The sequence below is a fragment of the Stegodyphus dumicola genome, chromosome X2 (genome assembly GCF_044657685.1).
Source record: "Stegodyphus dumicola isolate Sdum_Otavi_A_Nest chromosome X2, ASM4465768v1".
Lineage (NCBI taxonomy): Eukaryota > Metazoa > Arthropoda > Arachnida > Araneae > Eresidae > Stegodyphus > Stegodyphus dumicola.
Window position 1 is genome coordinate 93,941,885 of NC_140781.1, and position 23,960 is coordinate 93,965,844.

At 32.0% G+C, this 23,960-nt stretch overlaps 1 protein-coding gene across 2 annotated transcripts in view; it reads right to left on the minus strand.

The window, feature by feature from the left end:
- The window catches only part of LOC118188517 (CD109 antigen-like), a 219,487-nt gene that overhangs the window by 127,602 nt on the left and 67,925 nt on the right, over window positions 1–23,960 (minus strand). For both annotated transcript variants that reach the window (XM_035358967.2, XM_035358957.2), the window contains exon 3: window positions 14,176–14,356. In XM_035358967.2, coding sequence (XP_035214858.1) covers window positions 14,176–14,356 — 181 coding nt within the window. The remainder of the gene's footprint in view (window positions 1–14,175; window positions 14,357–23,960) is intronic.

The following is a 23,960-nucleotide window of genomic DNA, read 5'->3' on the forward strand; positions in this document are numbered from 1 at the left end:
AAAATTTTTAAATTCTTTTCATTCATTCTTCAGACGGAAATACTAAATTTATACAGGAAACAAGTGATCGCATTATTATTGTATTAAAAATAGCTTATGTTGAAATCTCTTTCCAGAAGATAATTTTCATATACGTTTTCTCATCATGAAGAACGTAATTCCTCATAAACGTTTAGAGGAAAAAAACTTGCTCACTATTTTAAACAAGTTAGGTGTGCAAATGTTTTACGATATACCACTAAGATCAGTTGCATCTCGAAACATTTGCGTACCTAAATTTGCTTGCTTATATTATATTACGCACATCCGTTTGTACCTTTAGCTGTTGAAGATAATTTCCCAAATGGGTTATCCCAAATAGCTCTACCGTTAGTTTGGAAAAGGGAACTGTATTACATTCTTGGGAAATATTATAATTTGAGATTTTGATGGCCTTCCTTATTTTACTTTAAGAAATATAATTAAATGTTCAGCTCTCAGTAAAATGGATTCTATTCCAAACTACTTAAAAAAAAGTATATTGCATAGCTTTTTAAAGAAATTATATGCTTTCAGATGCATGTTTGAGTTAAAGTTTGGATTTCAAAAATAATTTAAGAAAAATGTTTGATATTTAAATACTTTTTTGGAAAAAAAATTTTAAAAAGTTTTTGACTAAAAAACTGCAGTTTAAAATATCTTTCTTATAATATGTAAAATATGAAAGGGAACTGAAAAGTAATATAAATTATTTACAAAGGCTCGTCGACAGATAAATCTTATATTGTGCAAATCTATGCTTGATGTATTTTTCAACAAAACGAGATTCAGTTGTATAAAAGTGTTCAGCATTTTCTCCAAGCACGTATTTCTCCCCCCCTTTTTTTTGTTATCTACTTAGGTATGAAAACGCATACCAGGAATATCAGCCTACTTTAAGAGACACTATGCAGAAAACATTGGAATCGTTGTTGCTGCCCTCTTATTTCCCCGGGATTAGATCTATTGGCATTTACATCTCGATTTAGCTAATATCGATAAACCCCAGGCTAAAATATGGCTAAAATAGATTTGATGATCAAGGTGTATCAAAACTTCAAAACTATTGCCATGTTGGAAGAATATCTCGAACGCCTGTATTCCCATACAGAAAAATAAGTAAAACACATACTTCTAGCTGTCTGTTAAACATTTGACAGAAACGAGAAAAGAAACTGCGTGCCTTTTCTAAATCATTTCTGGCATTTTTATTCAATTATGATAAGAATTATACAAAATGTCCTTGTGAAAAAGCTGCATATAATTGGTAAAATTAACACAGTGCAAATAAGGCTTTTTCTCTTCTCATAAAGTCATGTTTTTAAAGTGTACATTCGAATCGAAGTTATAAACTATTTTTTATGCTTAACTAACATATAAATCACAAAATGAGCATTTATGCTGCTTGTTTGAACAATCTGAATTTTTATAGACCCTTTACATATAAAATCCGCAGATAACAAGAAATTTAACTTTCAAATGACAGTTAGATTCACCGCTTCAGAAGCCTGTCGTAAGACACCACAACTCAAACAAAACAAATGAGGGTAGTTTTATGCTAAAGTATGCATCTCAACAAAATCTCGCACGTCGTTTAAAGAGTTATTTTTGACGGTATTCTTTTCAGGACAGAGGTTTTTCCTTATCAGAATGACCTTAGAATGTGAAGATTTCCCATTCGTCTGATTTGATTTCCATCACTTCCTTAAAGTCTAGACTATTCTTTTTTTTCGTTCAACTTAATTTCTTAATTCCGTTAAAAACATGCTTTTTAATTTCCAAATAATGAATGAAATTCTTTTTCGTACAGAATTTAAATTTCTTAGTTGCAAACTGGACTACTTTAGCCACTAGTAATTTCAGTTACGGTGGTTAGAGTATGCAAAATGTTTCAGTAACTCGGAAGAAAAATAAATTTCAGAACTAAAATTGTTTACAGTTTCATTGTGAACATTTAATTGGTAAAATATTTCGAAAATAGAAGTACATGTATTAAATACCAATACTTGAAAATTTAAAAGTAATTTTTATCATATTCTAAAATGTCCGAATCCCTTTTGTCATGAGTAAATTTGCATGTAAAACATTTTCCATTTTAAAATTAAAAATTGCTTTCGTAATCCCGTTATTCAACTTTGTTGAATAATTTATATATAGCAAATATTATCTCCTAGTAAAGCTTAAATGTGTGAATTCTTAAATTAATTTGAAGAAAATCAGATTGTACACCTACATAAGGCATTTCATGGTGTTAGAAATAGCTTTTATAAATTAAAACAATACTAAAAATCTTTCTGAAAATTATGAATTGGATTTATTATGAATTGAATATATATTTTAAGTTATATCAAGAGGATATATATTATTTCAGTATGTAAATGTAGTTTTAATGTTTCTAATCTCAAAATTATGGTTAAGGTGTAAATTTTATTTAAAATTCTTAAAGTATATTTATTTTACAGTTCATTTTACCTGCAAATTGTCTTATAATTTCTTATAAGATAATTTGCTTTCATCTTTCCGTTTCTATAGAAAGCATTGACAGAGAAGAAAATTTTGACCGATTTAATCATGATCGTAAAGGATATTTTATTTAAATCACTGGAAAAGAATCACTCATGTTCCACCATTTGTCTATTAAGATTTTATCTTAACCCTTAAGATTAAATTGTGTAATAGTATTTATATTCCAAACGTTTGTCACGAGATTTGGAAGAGTTTATGGTACCGGCAATAATCCTGATACTGTAGAAATAATTTTAACAATAATTCAAATTTGTTCACCAAAAAAATGGGAAAAACGTATAAAAATTCTGATTTTTTTTAAATAATTATTTTTGTAATGGTGTGAGTCGAAGTATAAAAATCTAATCCAAAGGAGACTTAATGATGCCCTTTAATTATGTTCTAATGACAAAGGCACATAAAAATAAATATTCTCAAATAGGTGATAATTAGAAAACTGTTCAAGGATAATCAAAGTTCAAATATCGAAAGCAAACAGAAGTTATTTTTCGTTCATTATTGCAAAATTAGCATATATTATTAGCATTTAAAGTATTTCCCTTCAAACCGCTTTACAGAAATAACAGCATGAACAATGCACTCATTTTTTGGTTGAAATATTATTTAGAGGCGTATAATTCACCGATTATTGGGACAATCAATCATACGACTAACAGTTACCAGTTACTCTGTTGACTACTCAACAAAGATCAAATTTTTAACAAACAATAATCAAATATTTAACGAAGTAAAATGTTTTAAGAAAAGTAAATTTAGAAATTTAAGTATTCCAATTAAGACTTTTTAGAACTGACCCGTCTTTTAAAAAGATTTAAAAGGTTCTTTCGCAATGAAACCACTTAAGATACTCAGTAAATAAAAAATTTCTACTGGTATATTTTTACTTACATTCAAGACAGCTCTGAATGTCAAAACATTCACTGTTGATGCTTATGACCGTTATCAAGGACGGCAGGCTTCTAAATAATTCTCATCTTTCTATGAGCCATGCTCTTGTCTTTTCACATAAGTAAAATTTGTTCATCACTTATATTATTCACATGTTTGGCCCATCAGCAGCCGAGCGGTGAAGTTCCTGAATACCGGTAATTCTGCCGAGGTTCGAGTCCCGCCGAACGGGCTGCATGGGGTTTTCCCTCATAATTGTAACGTGTTTACGAGCCAGTTTCCCTTAGAAAGTCCTCTAAGAAGGCATCCCTCCTCTTAAGCAGATAGCTTTCGAGTGCTTTGCCATAATCAAATACACACATACATACATTTTCGCATGTTCTTAATTCCTCACAGGGGTTAACGGCTTCAAAAAAAAAAAAAAAAAAAAAAAAAGAGCATTCCGACTAAATATTTTAAGTTTTACCGGTATATCTTAAATAATCTAATTTTCAATTTGCATTAGATTATATATATATACACCACTGCATTACATATATACGTAAGAGAAAAAAATCCCATTAAAGTAAGATGAAAAACATTCCTATTGATTTTTGAAGGAAACGGGAAATACCTCCATTATCTAGAAAGAAAATTATACTCATTTAAGTTTTTAATAAGCGAAAAAAATCTTCGTTAATTTTTAAAGCAGCTGGTTACAGTGAACAATTAGGTCTCAAAACCCTTGAAATCATTAAGGTTGTACAGAGATTATTTTTTCCCCGGAGCAGGAAACACGGAAAATCAGCCATACCTTCACCGGGATTCTGCACACGAATCTTCCACTTACTAGCTGGACGTGTTTGTTACCATTTACACCAAGAAAGCACGTACGGGGTAATGCATATTTCTTTACATTATCAACCTGCACCCGCTTAAAGAGAGCCCAGTGGAGCAAATCCACGTGATGACAAGTTATATCGTCACGAATCAGGCATATAATAATAATTTGTTTCCCTGCCATTAACCTCACAAGAGGACTTTCTGCTCACTGTGTAATTTGAGTGTGCCCTCGCCGCGCAGTCACTATACGTTTATAAGCATTCATGCCGCCTTCTTTGGGATTTGAGCCCGAGACCATCGGTACGGCAGTAAGCTTCACTTGTCACTATACCGGGTGGAGGGGAGCAAAGAATACTGTCAGACGAATATTAATTATTAATTGTCAGATGAATATCTTCAGAGCACGAAAAATCAGCTATGCCGTCGTCGAGATTCGAACAGCGGAACATCCAGCTTATAGGTAAATGCGTTGCTACTTATAAAACAAAAACATTCACAGGAGCACGGATAATTTTTTAAAAGCTAACGTCTAAAACAGAAATAAACGACGCAGAATTTTCCTGTTTTCTCGATGTTTTAAAAGTCTTCCCCTTAGCATTTGTCATATGTTTTTAATGTTTCGAATTATACATTGATCCTTCTGACTGAAGGGTCTTAATGTTTCTGAACTGAAGGGTCTTAATGACTTTAATGTTTCGAATTATACACTGATCCTTCTGATCTATCGTGGTACTAGGTGCTGAAATTTCAAGCTGCTTCAGTTCCAAACAAAGAAGGTATCATCGTGAAATCTTTTTATCTCCCCAAATTTAATCTTTCAGCGAATCAAAATGTAAGTTTTTTTCTTATTTTTAAATCGTCGCTATTTTCCCTAAGGAAAGTGATCTGAAAATATTCTAGTGTATTCTGATTTCCCCGATTACTTACGATTCAGAGGAACAATAGCAGTCGTAAACAAAAGTCTTACTTAGTTTTTCTGTTTTCATTTAATTAATATCGTATGTATTTAATTCAAAACTTCTTTTCCCGCGCAGATTCACCTTAGTATTTTTAATAAAAGCGTCAAAAAAGCTTTAATAAAAAATTAATATCATATGCATTAATTAAAATCATTATGCATTTAATCTATTAAAAGTTTATTCTGCTCAACATGAGAGATAACATTTCGTCAAATAAAATTATAAATGAGTAAATTAAGTAATTATACATTTGTAATTTTATTCACCGTATAAGCATATTACAAATGAATACTTTGGTGTTCTTATTTTCTTTTGCGCCAACTTGACATACAAACAAAGCCTTTCCCAACTGTATTATTTTAAAAAGTAGTTTTCCTCATGGTGAAGCTGTAACCCGATTCTCCTAATTTGAATACTCATTTGCATTCTGGAAGCAGACACCAGATATGAAAGAATTCGTAGTGTTAACACTGGCATTTTTACGGCTTCACATTCCAGCATTAAGCACGTGAAGCTGGAGGCAATGGAGCTATTAAAAATTTTAAGTTCTTTGTCCGATTCTCTTTTTTCGTTAACTTTTCTAAACGCTTCCATGGCAAATGTCTGAATAATAAATTAGAAATGTGTTTTAGTTATTTTGAAATTAAGTCATTATACTGTGGCTTGTACTACCTTTATACTTACGGAAAACTGGGTGTGGTTGGACATCTTATAAAGTGTAACAGTTCAGAAAATCATGCAGCGCAATATAGGCATTCGCAGACGCGCACATTAAGCGTAAAGTAAAAATAAACCTTTATTCAAAACTTCTTTTCACGCGCAGATTCACCTTAGTAATTTTATAAAAGCATCAAAACATCGTCAAAAAAGCTTTTCATGGTTATATTCTAGTAAGCTATGGAGCAGAAATAGTTTACTAGAACTTTTTCTGCTCTATAGTAAACAGTGGAGCAGAAAACTTCAGAAAATGAACTAGCATTTACTTCAAAAATATTAATTGATCAGAACTGAGAAATAAAAGGTAATTACACAACAGTTATTGAAAATTAGACACAGTTATTGACACAAGATGCAAGGGTTTTTTTTCCTAATAAAAGATAATTAAATAAGAACCTGAAGAATAAGAGAAAATCTGATATTTCCGAATCCATTTGACATCATAGTAGTAACATCATAATAGTAAAAACAGCGTTCTAGTAAGTTCGGTTTGGTTTGATTATTTAATTACGGCAAAGTACTCGAGGGTTATCTGCCTAAGGGAGGGATGCCTTCGTGGAAGACTTTCTAAGGAAACTGGCTTGTATATAAGTTACTACGAAAACGTCCATGCAGCCAGCCCACTCGCAGGGATTCGAACCCGAAACGTAATACCAGTGTTCAGTGATTTTAATGCTCGGCTGCTGATGCGCTTAGTATTCTAACAGAGCCAAACGTGAACAATCCCACAAAAAATCCAAATCAGATTCTTTTGATAAGAAACGCCACATTTTCTTCGATTATAATTCCATTTCTTCCATATTTCTTCTATTCATATGTCCTTTAGTTTCCACATAAACGTCCCTAAAAGCGGATATGTTAGAGAAACGCAGATTTTTCTAAATGACTAATATGCTCCAAAGTAATCAATACTTTCAAAATACTAATTTAAATGGGCATAAACGTTAATAATTCGAATAATTCAAAATATTCTAGACGTATTTTTATATTTTACTTTATGTACTTATGTATTTTACTTCTGTTTTTATTTGCTTAAAATCAAAGTCTTTTTCATCTGTTGATGGTGTTGAAATTAATTACTGAGTCTTCGTGTTGAAGCAATATGGTATTTGCTCGGACGTAAATATGACATGTAAACTACATGAGAATCAGAAAGATTCCGAATTAAGATAAAATAGCAAGAAAATGTATAAATATTTACCTTCTCTTTTTTAATAAAACTAATGCCAGTTGTTGCTATCTAATAAAACGAAGCCTTTGTTATCTATCGTTTAAATATATTTAAAAAAACACGCTGTAATTGTTCTCTATATACAACTAAAGAATTTCAATTATTAATTCTCTAAGTCATGCATTCGATACATACGAATGGAAACGTAAGAGCGTCAGTAGCCGTGCTATAAATACATAACATTAGAAACGTTCTTTATTAATTATTTTAACAGCATCAATGTTAATAAAACTTACTAAACACCATTAAAAATAAATATTTTTAAATGGCTCATTTTTTTTCTCTCGCGCTCAAAACACAAATATAATTTAGAAAGCAAGTAAGCATATTATGCTATATTTATAGGTAACAGATATCAGTTTTACCAAACAGGATTATTTTCCTACTTCGAAAAGTGAAAAACAGACATGTATGTAACTTCTCTTGTAAATGTTAATTAAAAAAAATCTTAAAAATATCTATTCCTCATTCTAACAACAGCAGTTTATTTTATTTTTAAATGTATGAGCATGAGTAAATTTAAGACTTGTTAATTCAGTTAAAACGCGCTGTATGTTTCGCGCGAAGTTCTTTCACGTTGTATATTACAGTTAGGTGTACATATAAAAATTCATCAAATATCTATTACTAAATGCATACAGAATTTATTTGTTGAAATATAGAAATTTATGTGCTGAACATTTCCGTTCATTATTTACATATTAAATTTTTATATTTATTCTTTTGATCAAAAGAAAATTGATTTTAACTGCAATTTAAATTTTCATTCTGATCAAGCATACACTATAAAAAATTACACATTTATAGATTTTCATTTCAATTTTAAAATTTAAATATAGATATGTTTTAAATGATCCATTTATCCATTTGCAGGAACACAATGATTTCAATAGAAGAATGTTCATTGCCTTGAGATTTTGTATTATCAGAACTTGGAAAAACTCATTAGAACGAAATTTTGTGTCACCAAATGCGATACAACATTTTCAAAATTGTGTCAAAAAGTTCCTTTCAGTTTAATTTTCATTTCTGCAAAGACTGTTAAATCTGATTCAAAATCAATTTCGAAATTATTTACTAAAATGAAACAGCTGATTTTAAGCTATTTGAAATTAGATTTTAAATTGAGAAATAAGACATGGTGCTTATGGTGCTACCGACGGCTCCAAGTCTATGATTCTTAGCCTTATTAAGCTATAATCAAGTCTTTGGAAAAATTTCCGATCTTGTCACTTGGGATATAGTAACAAAAGCTACATTATAAAATTCTAATATTAATTCAAGAAAATATTTTTTCACGAATGTAAAAATGATGGAAGAGTGGTACTTTCGAAATAACTGTGACTACTACTTTCTACGCGAGTCGTAATTCTGAACTCTGAATCGGAGCTTTAATTTAGGTCGTGATGACAGACTTTCACTTTACGAACCAGTTGCAGGTGTCATTCATATTCACGGCACGTAATGTTCTTTTCACGCTGTTATTTTCGCAAGTTTTCACACGATTCTTTTTCAGTTGTTTAAAAAGAAACTATACTTTCTCGTGATGCAAATGCTTTTTACTATTCTCATAGAATTAAAATTTTTCAGTCGGCAGATGTCATCCTCATTACCATGGTAAAAAAATCAAGTAATATTATTTTAGACAAAAAGATCTCTGAAGTGTTGATATGATACTCAAAGGAGTCGATTCACCATTACCGTAAATAACTTAACTGTGGAGATTCAATTTTAAAGTAATTTTTTAATTTATTTGATGCGATTACACACACACGCGCGCAGATACACAAAGAAAAAATTTTAAAAATGTAATCGTGAAAATGTAAATAATCGAAATGAAATCAGCTTCAGAGGCTTCATCAGATTGACACTGAAGTAGTTTATTCGATGTATAATTTATATTATTCATTCATTTTCATTTTAAGCGATTTTTTTTAACATACGAGTTTAAAAAAATAATTTGAAGCTGAATTAGAGATTTCTTTTGATACGTGTTTTCATGCCTTTATAAATTTAGAGATGTGTGATTTATAAAATCGTTATTTTATAAGGTATTTTCTCCCACTTCTTTGTATGCCTTCGTGATGTATAAGGTATTTCTCCCGTCTTTCTAGCGTGCCTTCGTGGTATAGTGGTTCTGCACACTGGGCTGGTATTCCAGAGGACCGCGTTTCGATTCCCGGCGAAGGCGTTGCATATTTTTCAACTTAACTACTTGCAAAAAATACCTAATATCTCTACAGTGGCGCCCGAACTAAAAGGATGTTGGATGAGGATTCTCCACATCCAGGATTTGGCGATTGGGTCCCCTAAAAACCCCAGTCGCCCTTTAAAGGGGGATTATATAAGGTATTTCCCCCATTTTCCTAGCGTGCCTTCGCAGTGTAATGGTTCTGCACGCTGGGCCGGTATTCCAGGGGTCCGTGGTTTGATTCCCGGCGAAGGCGGTTGCTAGTTTTTCATCTTGCTCGCTTCCAAAAATACCTAATGTCTCTACAGTGGCGCCCAAACTTAAAGGGTGTTGGATGATGATTCTCCACACCCAGGATTTGGCGATTGGGTCCCTTAAAAAAACCAGTCGCCCTTTAAAAAGGGGAGTATATAAGGTTATTAACCCGCTTTCCTAGCGTACCTTCGTGGTGTCGTGGTTCTGCACGCTGGGCCGATATTCCAGAGGTCCGTGGTTCGATTCCCTGCGAAGGAGGCACCATATTTTTCAATCTCTCTTGCTTCTAAAAAATCCTAATGTCTCTACGGGTGTAACTAGAAGCACACTCGACGCGCATTCAGGAGGTCCGCATTCAGGATCCAGGGAAGGGCAGGGCGGATTTCTTCAATTTCCTGATATCCAAAAATTTTTAATAATTCAACAATTTAATCTATAAAAAGTTGAGGAATTCTTGAAATGATCAACTGTAAAAAACGTTTAAGAGTCCCCGGTCTCCAAAAAACGTCTTCAAATTGTATATACCTATGAAGGCCTTAAAGCGATCACTTTATGTGGAAATTCTACAATTCTCAGAAAGGTTTAAGTATATTACACAGAAGAAAAGCACTGTTTTCCTCGCGAATGTTTTAATCAGGAAGTGTTTCTTTTTCAAATAACAAGATTAATCATTTTTATTTAATCCTATACGGGTAACTAAATCTTGTTCTTTTTACCATTTCTTGTTACTAGAACATACCTATAGTGTAAAATGGTAACCGAGTATATAGGAAAATGTGCAGTTTAGCTTCTGAATACTTTCCGTTATTTTTCGTATACAGTAAGAGAGTTAAACTGAAAGAACAAAATAACCATTAAAATGATGTATTATTACAACGAATTCAAAAGTACAGATTTTCGGAGCTAAACATACTTCTGAACTTCCAACAATTTTAAAAGCATCACAAAATGTCCAAAAGATGTGACTATTATCGCCGAGCTCTAAGACATTAAATAAATCGCCCAGAGACTGTTAAAAGATCTCATCGGAACCGAGATCTGACAACACTCACAACATCACGTATGATAAAGTGTCACTTGTAAAGTTACTTATTGGTTTCGCCAAGAAGATACTGACCTTCAGTACTTGGAAGAAGTCATCAATTACTCTTGTCGCCTGACTGATTTCACCATCTGTGTGTTGTAAGGGGGATTATTGGATATGTATATTACAAATAAGGGGGGGGGGATTTCAGTAAAGTCCATAAAACTCCACATTATGCTGGATTTACGGGGCACTCTGCGCATGTGAAGAGATAGATATCAAACTAAATTTCAATCCCCTGTCCTCATGTATGTTACTAACCAGAAAAGAAATATCCCTCCAAACCTTTTATAATTATATCCAGCTTTTATTACTGAAATTAATGCTAAATTTAAATGATTTTATCAGTTATTAAAGAAAGACATTCTTTTTAATTACTTAAAAAGCGCAATCGAGAATTTCCTAAACTAATCTGCACAGAACCAGAGTCGAATCGATAAATTTTTAGCATCTGAGACAAAGCTCAGGATTTCGGGCCTTTGAGAAATGTTTTATTGCTGTGACATTGCTATCTAATTACATATATTTGAATTTCGGACACCTCTCTTCTTTTTAGTTCAAGCAAGTGCCTCATTCGCCCAATCTTAGCACAACTGTGTATATCCATATTTCTTTCGTTGATTGCGTAAAGTGTAGAGTACTGTACAGAAACTTAATGGCGCCTACTAGACTGACAAACGAGTTATCGCTTTAGTCTGAAATATAATCACAAATTCTTATAAAGGTTAAATAATCTTTTTATTTAATTTATGGAATCAACAGATGGCACCACTTGTGGTGCAGAAAATAACTCCGCAGGTATTAAAAAAGGCTAAGAGGAAAAATTCAAATTTAGATTAAGTAATCTAACACTACACACAAAATAGTCAACTTAATCCAGCCCAAGTAATTAATGGCCCGTATTCAAAAGTCGGTTAGCAAAATGGCTAACACTAGAATAGAAGTTTGGCATAACTGAAGACAGCGCTACGCGAGGCTGCCAGATGCTCTAATTCTAAAACATTCAAACCCTCGACTTAAATACACAGCAACTAATTTACATGCTGGTAAGAGCTATGGAAAGAAATTCTAGTTCAGTTCAAACTATAATAAGTGGTTAATTAACACAAAATCCTACGAACATAATTATCCATTTTTTTGCTAGAAATTGAATTTCCAAAGTATGAGATAAGAAAGTAAATTGGTTAAAATTTTTCATTAATCAGTATCCAAATGAAAAAAGTAACATTTCAAAAATTTATTATCATCATTTGGCTGTGTACTTTTGATAAAATGCAGATTTCATTTCTTTAAAAAAATTAGTAGTATTTTATTTTGAGCATATTGCATGATATTTTATGAATTAATAACACAAATCTGTCATGCACGACATACCTAGAAATCACAGTAGATTTTCATACTTTCGAAGACAAGTGGAAAATGAAGAGAAAATATAATGAAAGTTGAATACGTTAAGGTTGAATACGTCGTGCAAAACACGAAAGTTGAATGCGTCGGGCGAAATACGAAAGCTGAATACTTGGAGTACGAAAGTTGAATACGTCGTGCATATTTGCAAGAACACTTTATGATAATGTTTTTTGCATGAACATAAAAATTCGGCTAATTATATAACTTCCTCTATCAACCCTGAAACGAGTTTTGTCCTCTTGCTAATTCCCTTGAATCTTGTTACTGATCAAAATATTTCAGTAATAACACGTCCCGCTAAAGCAGAAAGTGGTCAGATATATAATTTGAAAGTATGGCATCTAGCTTGAAGGGATCAGTAGGACTAATAATCATTTGGCTGAAGATGATGTCTAATAATACAGACGGAAAATTACTTTTAACGTTAAACAAAATAGAATATATTTACAGCTCTCGTTGAGGTTCGTTTTTTCCAGAGACTCTACACGAAAATACCATAAATCTTCTGTATTGGCGTATTACGCTATTTAAGCTATTGATGTCTGATATAGTAGAAGACTTCACGTGTTTCACTCAGCTATTTTGTCATGCTATTCAGTCTTTGAATGTCTGATGCACTGTAACTCTTTACGTGTTTCACTTAACTACTTTTTCAACCAACGACTTATACTTTTTGTGAAAAAGAAATTTTCCCTCGTAGTTATTACCAAATAGGAATAAAGAATCTCTATCCTTCAAAAGCACACACCTGTATACATACTTGTCAGTAAATCTAGATCATTATATGACAAGGGAACTTCTTCCACCAATAAGGATTACCTCCTTTTTTGTCTGGGATTAAAGAACTGCAAAAAGATTTAACACCTTCGAACAATGAGCATTTTGTTGTTTTTCCCCCCTTGTTTTTGCAAAGTTTAATCTAGTAAGAAAAACCTTTTAAGTATAAAAACTAGGAATTAATGTACGCAAAACAGCTGATAATTTGTCGAGTATTCATGTTCTCGCTTAAAGCGGATTTATTAATTGTTATAGATTATAAATGGATTAACAGTTGTGGCAAAACACGAGAGGATTATAGCCCTACATTGAAGGATATCTTCATGAATAACTTCTGTACAGAAACAGATCGATATTCATGTTACACATGAGGAAAGCTATAAAACCTTCGTACAGCCAGCCTGTTTCACCGCTTGGAATAGTAATTGGGGCGAACACAGAGCATTTCACGGCCTTAATTTCTTTTGCTACCGGTTGGACGCATAAAAATTCTGGTGATTAATTAATAGAATAAAAACTTATTGGCTACAAACGCAGTGTACGTAATAACAATACGGTATACCAAATAGCACGCAGTCTACTAGATGTAATAATTAAACGGACTAATAACAATTTTTGATCTTCAGTAAAGAATATTTTGATTAGGTATCAAACTTAGCAACTCTTGCTCTACAAACGACTGCTCTGACTGTTGTATTACAAAAGACATTTATTAAAGACTTTATTTTTTAATCATGTGTCGGATGTCTTTATTTCACGCAGAAAATATAATGATCTACATAAACACCCCATTGATAGCACACTTGAAATAAGATAACTAACACTTAATAAATTAAGGCATCGTTTAAATTATACGTGAGACAAGTTATAAATGGGAGCACACAATTACACAAAAGCGTATTTAAATCTTTAGCAACAAAAATGAAACATTTTGGGATTAATTATAAGAGCCCTCGCAGATCTTAATTTTTCAGGTCATAGGATTTAATGTTTCCTAAACAGATATTTATGCTTTGGGAAGAAGATAAGCATTCAAATACATTCCAGTATACGAAATGAAACTATAGATTTAAACCATTGCCTAGCTTTATTTTCTTCGTTCTCGAAAATACTGTTAAAGATCATGATTGGATATGCTTGATCATTGCGTGGGATGTTATAGATTGTTATTTTCTGGGGCATTTTGATTAAGATTATCTAAAATTTTCATTTAAAAATTTTCCTACAAAATAGGTTGCTAAATAAAAAGAACAAATACATTACAGAATCCAAACATAAAAAATATGATGAAGCTTACCTGCATAAGCAATGTTGTCACGCGCTGTGGGTCAACTTTCTCGGATGCTGCCACAACTTGTTCTCCATCCCTGTGAAGAGAGGCACGCACGTGGAATGGATCGCTATTTGACAGCACAGACACACACACCCGATACACCTGACCAGGACGGACTATATTAGATGCCAGAACAAGATACTTCCTGAAATATTAATAATTCAGCATTTCAAGTATTGTGTTGTTTACTTTCATGCATTGTCATGCTTATATTTACAAAGAGTAAGTATGAATTTTAAGTAAGCTCTCTGCAATCTGCAGTGTATTTTTAATTGCATACACTCTGATTAAGCTCTTCCAATCAATAGAGTACAAAGAAGTGAACAAAATTTATGTAATATTTTTTCAAGCACAATGCCTTTAAATATTTAAATTTAAAAGAATGCAACGAATTACTTTTCGAAAAATAAATGTAACATGTTATTTATATGCATAAGACTGTCATCAAGTAATTGCAATTAATAACACGCAAAGAAAATAAAACTAATGTAGTGAAATTATTCATCTTCATTTGCTCTCATTATAGTGCTTATATTTAAGAGAATGTTACTAAATATTTTAGATAAAATTAAAAATTTTTTGTGTAATATATTACTTACGTGCATAATACTATCGTTAAAACATACAACGAAACAATCCAGTTGCATATTTTAAGTGAAATTTATTTAACGAATTATTTACACGCATATCATTTTCATGAATGCTTGCAGTTAATGAATACAGTTTAGTCAACTTTAGGTAACGCACAGAGTGGCGCGGAGCCAATTGAAACATTTTAAATGGTCATGAGCAATATTTTGAAAGAGGAAAAAATAAGCGAACCGTCTGTAAATACGACCAAGTTTTATATTTATTACTCAAACTTTACGAACTTATTTTTTGAAAATTATATCAGGCAGGTGACTTACTTTTAAGTATTCTTGAAAGTGCATGAAAATGCTGCCGCACAGGCGCCTTCATATGTCCTTATCACCAGTATGGTGTGTGTGTGTATTTAATTATTGCAAAGCACACTAGGCCTATCTGCCTAAGAGGAGGGATGCCTTTCGTGGAGGACTTTCTAAGGGAAATTGGCTCGTATACACGTTACACATGGGGAAAACCACGAAAACGCCCATGCTGCCAGCCCGTTCGCGGGATTCGAACCTCGGACCGAACCACCAGTGTTCAGCGACTTTACCGCTCGGCCGCTGGTGGGCCCCCTTATCACCAGTAATCTCAGAAACTGAGGCATTCTATAGGATATCTAAGCATTATATAGGTAGAATGCTTAGCAAAGTATGAAATATGAGAATTTTGTACACTTTTCTTAAGCATTCTAGAGAATGACAAATGCTATTTCGGCAAAGTATGAAAAAAAATCATGATAAGGCTGCTATTTAAATGACGCGCATTCCTCAAAATATAAATGTTAATTTGATAAAATGCTGAAAGAATGCCGTTACAAAGCTTTTATTCAAAATACGTAAAGAAAAGTTGTACAAAATAAAATGTATGCCTTTCTTATTAAAGAAAACAAAGTATGAAAATTTATTAAATGTCTGTATTCTGTATGAATCTATTAAATGTATGGATATTGCGAAATGAATCAAAGATGTATTTCATACTTTGCCGGTTTGTCGTTTAGCATTCTGTAGAATGACTAGGAATTGTGAGAAATATAAATAGTTTCATACGTTACCGGCAGTTTTCGGAATTATGTAAAATGCCTAGATATTCTGCGGAATGCTGGCTTTAACACATTGCCGACAAGATCCTTAACAAGAAGGTCTGTTAACTGTCGGAGCCCACAATGCCCGAGCCTAGATTAAAGCCTCTTCCCAGTCCTGGTTTCCTCTCATAAACGGTTTTTCGTGAAAACAGAGAAAACAAACTTCAGGTAACCCTGAAAGAACTTAAGGCCCCCAGAGTTTTTAACGCTCCACTGTAACAAAATTTTCTTTCTTTCTTTTTTTTTTTTTTTTTTTTTTTTTTTTTTTCTCTCTCAGTGGCGGCCTCTAACCGTTTATAAGTGTTGGCCACTACTAAAGCCGGAAGCGGTGGTTTTTTTTTATTATAAAGGATTTTAACAGGTGAGCCAAAGTTGCCTCCTAAGAAGGGATGGACAAATTACATCCATTCCTTCTCCGAGATTCGAACCCGTGCCCTTTGGTAAGGTTCACTAAGCACTTTACCTTTTAGGAAGCCACAACACACTGTATGACACAGCACTCTCCTCTCGATCCTTTTCCTGCTAATCGCTACTAACTATCATTTGGAGCAATATTCAAATATGAAATGTGGGCTTCACGCCGCCTTTTATAATTTAAACTCAGTGCTTTCATTCGGTGCTGACAAATAAAAGTAAGCATTTTAAATTTTATCTATATTTACTTAGAGCATGCACTCTCGTTAAATGTTTACAATTAAAAGAATTCAGTTAAATGTTTATGGTCAAAATAGGTATAAAATATTATTTGGGCTCATGTACATTAAAGGTTTGCCGTAAAACTAATATGTATATTTAATCATAATGTCTTTTGTAATCAATAAATTAGTTGAATTTTCTAAATTTAATTTACGAATTGACTCAGAGGGATTAAAGATTCTTAATAGCCTTACCTTGGCATGCTGGGAGCTATGTATTTTAAGTAAAATCTACATAATGTGTTATTTGCTTATCTAACACTCTCGTAAAATGATTGCAATTAGCAATATACAAAGGAAATAAATTCGTGTATTGCACTTATTTATTTCATACGCTGATTAAAATGCTTACATTTAAAGGAATGCAGCTAAGATAATGTTAATACATTACTCATAATATGAAAATCTTATTTAAAAGACTTAACTGCATTCTTTTAATTGTAAACATTTAATAAAAGCATTGGGCACAGAATTTATACACTGCCTAAATTTTATTAAATTTTATTATCTTAAATAATTGATGAAGGTGAATGCATGTCAGCAGCACATTAGATAACATTTTATGTAATCTCATCTTTTTAATTGCAAGTTTTAATGACGGTAATATGTGAGTAAATTTAAGAATTAGTGCAAATAGATTACTCATTCATATAACCGCTGTATCTTGGAGTCCTGAGAGCTAATTATATATTTCAATAAAATAGCTCAGTGTCTCAGACTACTAAGCGACCCTATTACTAAAAGGACTCAAGCTACACTAACACAAGTATGCCCAAATTCTGTTAACAATGAGTAATAAATTTGTTGGAAATAAAAGAAAACTGATATTTTTAATGCATTTGAATACAAAATGCATAACAAACACAGTTGTGCTCGCTTTTCTCTATGCACACTCCGACGTCCGTATCCAGCTTCCCATAATTCTACTTAATCAGGATTTGACAGTGAACTAACTGCTCTTGTCTTCTACAACTAATATACTTCTCTATTGTCAGTTTATATTGCTATGATATGGTATTGTATTTTTGGAATTTGCTTCGAATAGAAAATCGATTCTTACGATTCTCATCGTTTTCCTTTCTTATTTTAATTTTATAATTGAAGGACGAATTTGAATATAATGTATTAATTGTCTTCATTGCTATTTTTAATTGAAACGTTTTATGAACCACGAGGGAGAAGTTTCTAATATGCTTAGCCAGTAATTGGTTGAAAGTAAAAACAGATACATATTTGCTACACATCCGGGTAATGTATTAATTATAATGTGTTAGGCTATTGTACTAGTTCTCTAAACCTTCAAAATAATCCCAATAAGCTGAATATTAATCCTTGAGAAAGTTCGGCTATTAAAACGTAATCCAGTGAAATTTGCTTGAGACACTTTTCTCGAAATAGTTTGATCCTCAAACTTTGTGTCTTAGTACATTTTCCTTTTTTCTAGTATTTCGTATTGAAAACTTAACGTTCGACAAAATATTTAGATTCCCTTTTTTCTTCCTTTAGCATTTTTGTTTCTTTTAATTCACACTGAAAATGTATTGGGCAAAAATCCTCGAACTTCTTATCTTTAATATACTTTCCATCTAATTCTCATTTGGTAATATACTGGTTGCTCAAATTTCTTATGTTCTTTCTCTCTTTCTTCTATCCAAACGCTTTTTAATGTATATATGAAGAGGTATGATTTGTTTCAAGTATATAAAATCAGTAAAAGAAAACCACATTTTAATGAGACGGATATGCTTGTTTTTTTGCTACGTTAAAATTTTATTCTCGGTCAATATTTAGTATTTTTGGAGATAAAGCGCTTTCAGCGTTTTTTATCCTTGAACGATATTTGAATTTAATGTTTCAGAAAGTCATTTCACGTAAGTATGTGGTGCTGAATGGTGGAAGAGTCTTTTATGCCATTTCATAAATTGAAATAAAATTCAGTTTTAGGTCTGATCAAGCTCCAATTCTTTCAAGGATTTTTGTGGAAGCTCCAGTTTCAAGTTTGAGCCACTGTCGATAGCTGAACAAATTCTCTTATGCGGCAGAGGATTATCTCATAAATGCCAATCAAAAATAGTCTTTAATCCAAGGTAAATTTTTGAAGTATAAATTCGATTTAAAGCGTTGCAAAACTGTGTTTTAGTGTCCTTAAGTAATCAATAACAATTATTGCAATTAAAGTTTCATAATTGTTTTTATTTTCAATTGTAAAATTGTCGAGAGTCGGAAACATTTCGAATGGATCATTTTCTAACCTATCCTTCTAAATGTTGATCTTTTTAATAAAACCTTCAGTTTTATCATTCGAAGGGAATACATATATTGTTGTTTTCCTTGCAAATAATAAATTCAGATCGTTTAGTGTCTCAAACATATCTGAAAAGAGTACAGCTTTGATAGCCATAAACCATTCTGAAAAACAGCAGCAAGATTAGAATTTTATTGTTAATATAATGAATTCGTCTTTTAATAAAAACAATAATCTTAAACTTCACTCTTTTGACACCCATCTTACTTTCGAGTGTAATGATAAAATTTTGCACTCGGAATCCATAACTGTACAGAAGTTTCAAAATAAGCGGCTTTTAAGGACATGGCTTTTACTAAAGTTTATAATTTTGAAGCACATCAATTCCATTGCAAACTATTTTGCTGCAAAAGCCTCTCGACGGATCAAACAATGACAGCAACAGTTACGTGATCATTAACAACACCTTTAACTATGATTCAAAACCATTATTTTCATCCTTCATTGTTTTTGCATCCTTTTTACATACTTCAATGCAAATTTTACATTCTAAACTTTCAGTTTAAAAAAACAATTTCGTCATTTTTACTATACATAAATCTCTCTTGTATGGTCTTCCAAAGGACGATAAAATAACATTTCTTCACAAATTTTTTTTTCTTTTAGCCCAAAGGGACGTTATCCCAGAAGGGCTATTAGTCTCAAAACTTATGCCTAGCATCACTATAAATGTTCGTTTCACTTTTCAGATTGTTCCCACCAAATATTATCGCCCTGTATTATATTTAAAGAAATTAAATAATGAAGAATCGGCATGAATTGTATGTATGTTTTCCCCGTTATGAAAAAGTAGCGGTACCTAGAGCCATCAAATCTTGAACAGCGTAGTCCTCCTCCCCAAATGGACACCTGGAAGCCCGAATTTGGAATTTGTTTTACTGGTCTGTTTCATATTTTGTAAAACTTTTAACAAAATTTTGATCAACAAACTCAACAATTTCAAAGCAAGCAATGGCAACATCGCACGAAAAAAAATACTTTTTCTACATCTAGCGCGCGACACTGTCTATCGGAAATTCTAAATATATGGTGTTTGTAAATATTTTTAGAACAAGAGACATTTCCTCAAATGCTCTTGAAATAAATATGTGTGTATAAATGAAAATTTATATTTTTTAATTTTAATATTTAATTTTAAATAAAAAATCTGAAATTTAATATAAAATCTAATGTAATATAATATAATAATAAATTTAATATAATATTTAATATAAAATCTGAAAGCTTTCAGACTTTTTTAATTATTTTTATTATTGTAAATGTATTTCACATATACTAATAACTGAGCTGTTTTTGAAATATCATTTGTTTTGTCCAACTGAATGGTAAATTTTGGGCTCCCTTTAAGACTAATAATAAGTTGCTCGAATTTGTCATCGCTATTTTCAGAAATTCGGCTGATGACAGTGTCGTTTGACAAAGGAAGCTTCCTAATTTTATTGCCATATTTCCTGTCGTGATGTATTTCTACCGTTGTAATAGCAGCAGTTAATATAAGATCTTTTACAGAGGTGTATGGCTTTTTATGTTTAACAATCAGATATAAAACTTCGAATAATATATCGATTCGATTAAACATAATTCGATAATATTCGAGTAAATATTTTTCGCTGGCAGCCAAATTTCTAAAATATTGTTTTTCTTTATTTGAAGATTGTAACAGTCATTTAAAATGTTCGTTTCATTTATTAACAAAAAAAAAAAAGGCTGCATCATTTCATGATGCATTTTCAGCTTTGATAGTTTCAAACTCACCATAGCCAAAAGTTGCTGGAAATTAAATGAAGAGGTTGTTCATTGCCATCACAGATATCGAACGTAAAGCCAGACTGAAGAAATGTCTCATCATATTTTCTTTGTCGGATCTTAGATGTCTCTTTTTAATTAATTACTCGATCCTGCTTGAAGAGATTTTATAGCATTGCCATCTGCGTCGTTACCAATTTTACTCAAGTTCAACTACTTATCAATGAATTAAAAATATTTTTTTCATAAAACATAAATAAAATAACATATCTGATAGCAAATATTAAAAAAATGCCAAACTCAGTCGAGTAAAATACAATTCTGCATTTTTCTTGTTATGTGCACGCTTGTTGCGATGAAACAAAAATAACTGAATATATTGAAAAAGCGTTATCTCTACACTAGTCGTAGCGGCGCCGACCTTGTTCTTGGCAGGTCTATGTGGCGCAAGATATTACGAACGATGCGTTTGCGGCACATTTGATTTTGAAATAACACACGCTAAAACTGCAATGCAACACCGTTAGTATGATGTGCTCAGTGGTATTTTTCAGTGTGTAAATACATTTTACAGATCAACTCGGCCAGTATTAAGATCACATAATTTCGCTGCACAGAAAACGTAATGTATTAAATGAAAGATGATGAAGAAATTGTGACTAATGTTTCTTTAAATTCGTTCACCCGAATTAAATTTCAAATAAATAAATATTTCGCTTTTCGATTCATTGTTTAAGAAACAGTATTCTATATGTCGATTCATTCATTCCTTTATTCTTTTCCTCATTTAACACTGTTTATTCTCTCTCAAGGAGCGGGTTGTTTTCGATGAACTAGTATGGATTCCATTATATGTCCTTACTTTATTTCATTAGTGTACACCAGACGCCTTTCTTAAAGTTATTTAAGCTCGAGTTATTGCTTGTTTTGTTAAAAGGCGAACCTTCCCTGACCAGTCAGTCAGGTTCAGATCGGTAAATCATCTTTCTGCATAATACGACGTAATATTGTTACAGAACAACCAGCATTAAAGGTAGTTGCTAGTTGTTATCAAGACTAAGTTGTTGCACACTTAAAGCCCTGTTACTCGACAAGCCTTTTTCAGACAAAATTCGATCACTGTTGTCATTTTGAGTAGTAATCACGCCGCTTTAGACAGCCTAATAAATTATTTTCAATGAATCTTTAGAGATCTCACATTTGAAAACATACAATAATGAAACAAAATACAACAATGTACCCTCTAAGAACTTCTAAGGTCTAAGTCACATTAACTGTTTTCAAATCAAACATAGCCGAAATATCAGAATCCAGTGACTCGATAAAGAAGCATTATCTTGCCATTTTGTAAAACTGGTTCGACAGTTAATGTCTAGTAACTTAACTGAGGAGTCTTCCTCGTATTTGCATAAAAATTAATAACATAAGTAACGAAATAAGCAATATGGATTCTTTTATCCAAATAGGTATCATATGATCTGCCATATTCAAAAACTGCCTAATTATGGAACCATACCGTCTATCTGCACTAAACACCGAAACGCAAGCGCAGTAAATTTAACTTTATCCCATGCCACTGAATAAACACTAAAAAGATATAATTCCCATGGATTCCTGTAAAGTTATTTCAAGCTTCATTAGTTTAAACTGCGTTAATTAAGAAAGTCTAATATGAAATAGAAAATACTTCAGAAAAGAAATGGATTTTAAAACTTTATCTTATCCATATTAAACAGCGAAACTCATCCACTCCCCCCCCCAACACACACACACAAAAAGAAAAAATCCGGAAATTCATTTATTTTGAATGGCACTGCAATTAACTCTTAATGAAAATACGAATTATGAGTTAAAGAAAACGTTAAATATTATCTCTAGACACGAGAGATGCAGCAAAACGGAAAAATACCGATGCCAGATAAAACACTGAAAGAATTTTCTAACAATGTTCTGAAAACAGGAAAAAATTTCATAAATCCTCCCAAACTATAATTTTTACTATTTATGACTCTTCCAGCTGCCTTCTGCTGACGAAGATATACCACTACATCTAAACGATTAGAACTGTGGGCGTAGAACATCGCTATAGAAACCCAATGTTTTGATTTTCAACCAGGTGTGATCGAAGTACTGCAGGTTTTAAGAGAATTCTAAACGATTGCAATTCGATTTATTTGCATATACCTAGCTAATATTTTACGCAACTAATATTTTACGGAATATAAACTACTAATATTTTACGGAAGGACAGTTGGGAAATAAATTATTAGCGTTTTTCGAGCAGCGCTTCAGTTTGTTACTAATTCAAGAAATGGCTACGGATCAATAGTCAGGAATTTATTACAGTTTTTCCATAATTAACGAACTCCTGGCTGTTTGTTCTCTTTAAAAATATATTTTCCAGCTGATGGCTAAAAGAAAGTTTTGAAGCGAATTAAAGATATCGTTTTATTTGTTATACCCTCAGATGATTTTATCGCTTTATATAAAAGTAATACAATTTTAATATGCGGGCACATGCTGTTCATTTCGAGAACGAATTTTTTTCTATTTCTATTATTTTTAATCCATGTTAATCAGTTGGAAAATCAAAGCGACAGTAATTATGTAATTATTAATAATAAAACCGTAATAAAGAATAGCCAAAAAGTACAGCTGGCCTTAAAGAGAAGTTTCTGTTCATTTTTTCAACCTAAATTAGCAATAATAATACTAAATAAAAAAGCGTTTTAGGATAACAGTCCTTCTAAGCTGAAAGACGTAGATTTTCTTTCTCTCACCCACCAGCGGTCGAGCGATAAAAATTGCTGAACACTGGTAATTCGATTCGGGTTCGCATCTCGAAGAACTGGCTTGCTGCAGGAGAGTTTTCTGGTTTTATTCACGTGTAACGCTAATACGAACCAGTTTCTCTTAAAACGTCCTCCACGAAAACATTCCTCATAAGTAGATCGCACAGATGTGCTTTTGCTGTAGTCCACATAATCCTGTCCGATCCATTTTGCTGCCGCTCATTTTTTTTATTAGGATATTTTGTTGGTTATGGTTTTAAAGTATTTTGGTTTCGTATGTTTTATTTTAATAGCTCTTAATTATTTTAGTTTTTAATTTTTATGTGATCAATTACATATTGATATTGACAATTAAATCATTATTGTTAACATTTTGCTTTTTTATATTTAATAACAAAGTTTTTAATCGTTTGTGTTACCTTTTCGCATAACAGATTTCATAAAAATAGATGAGATACTAAAGTAAAACGAAGGACTAAAAAGAGATTTTAGATTCGCGC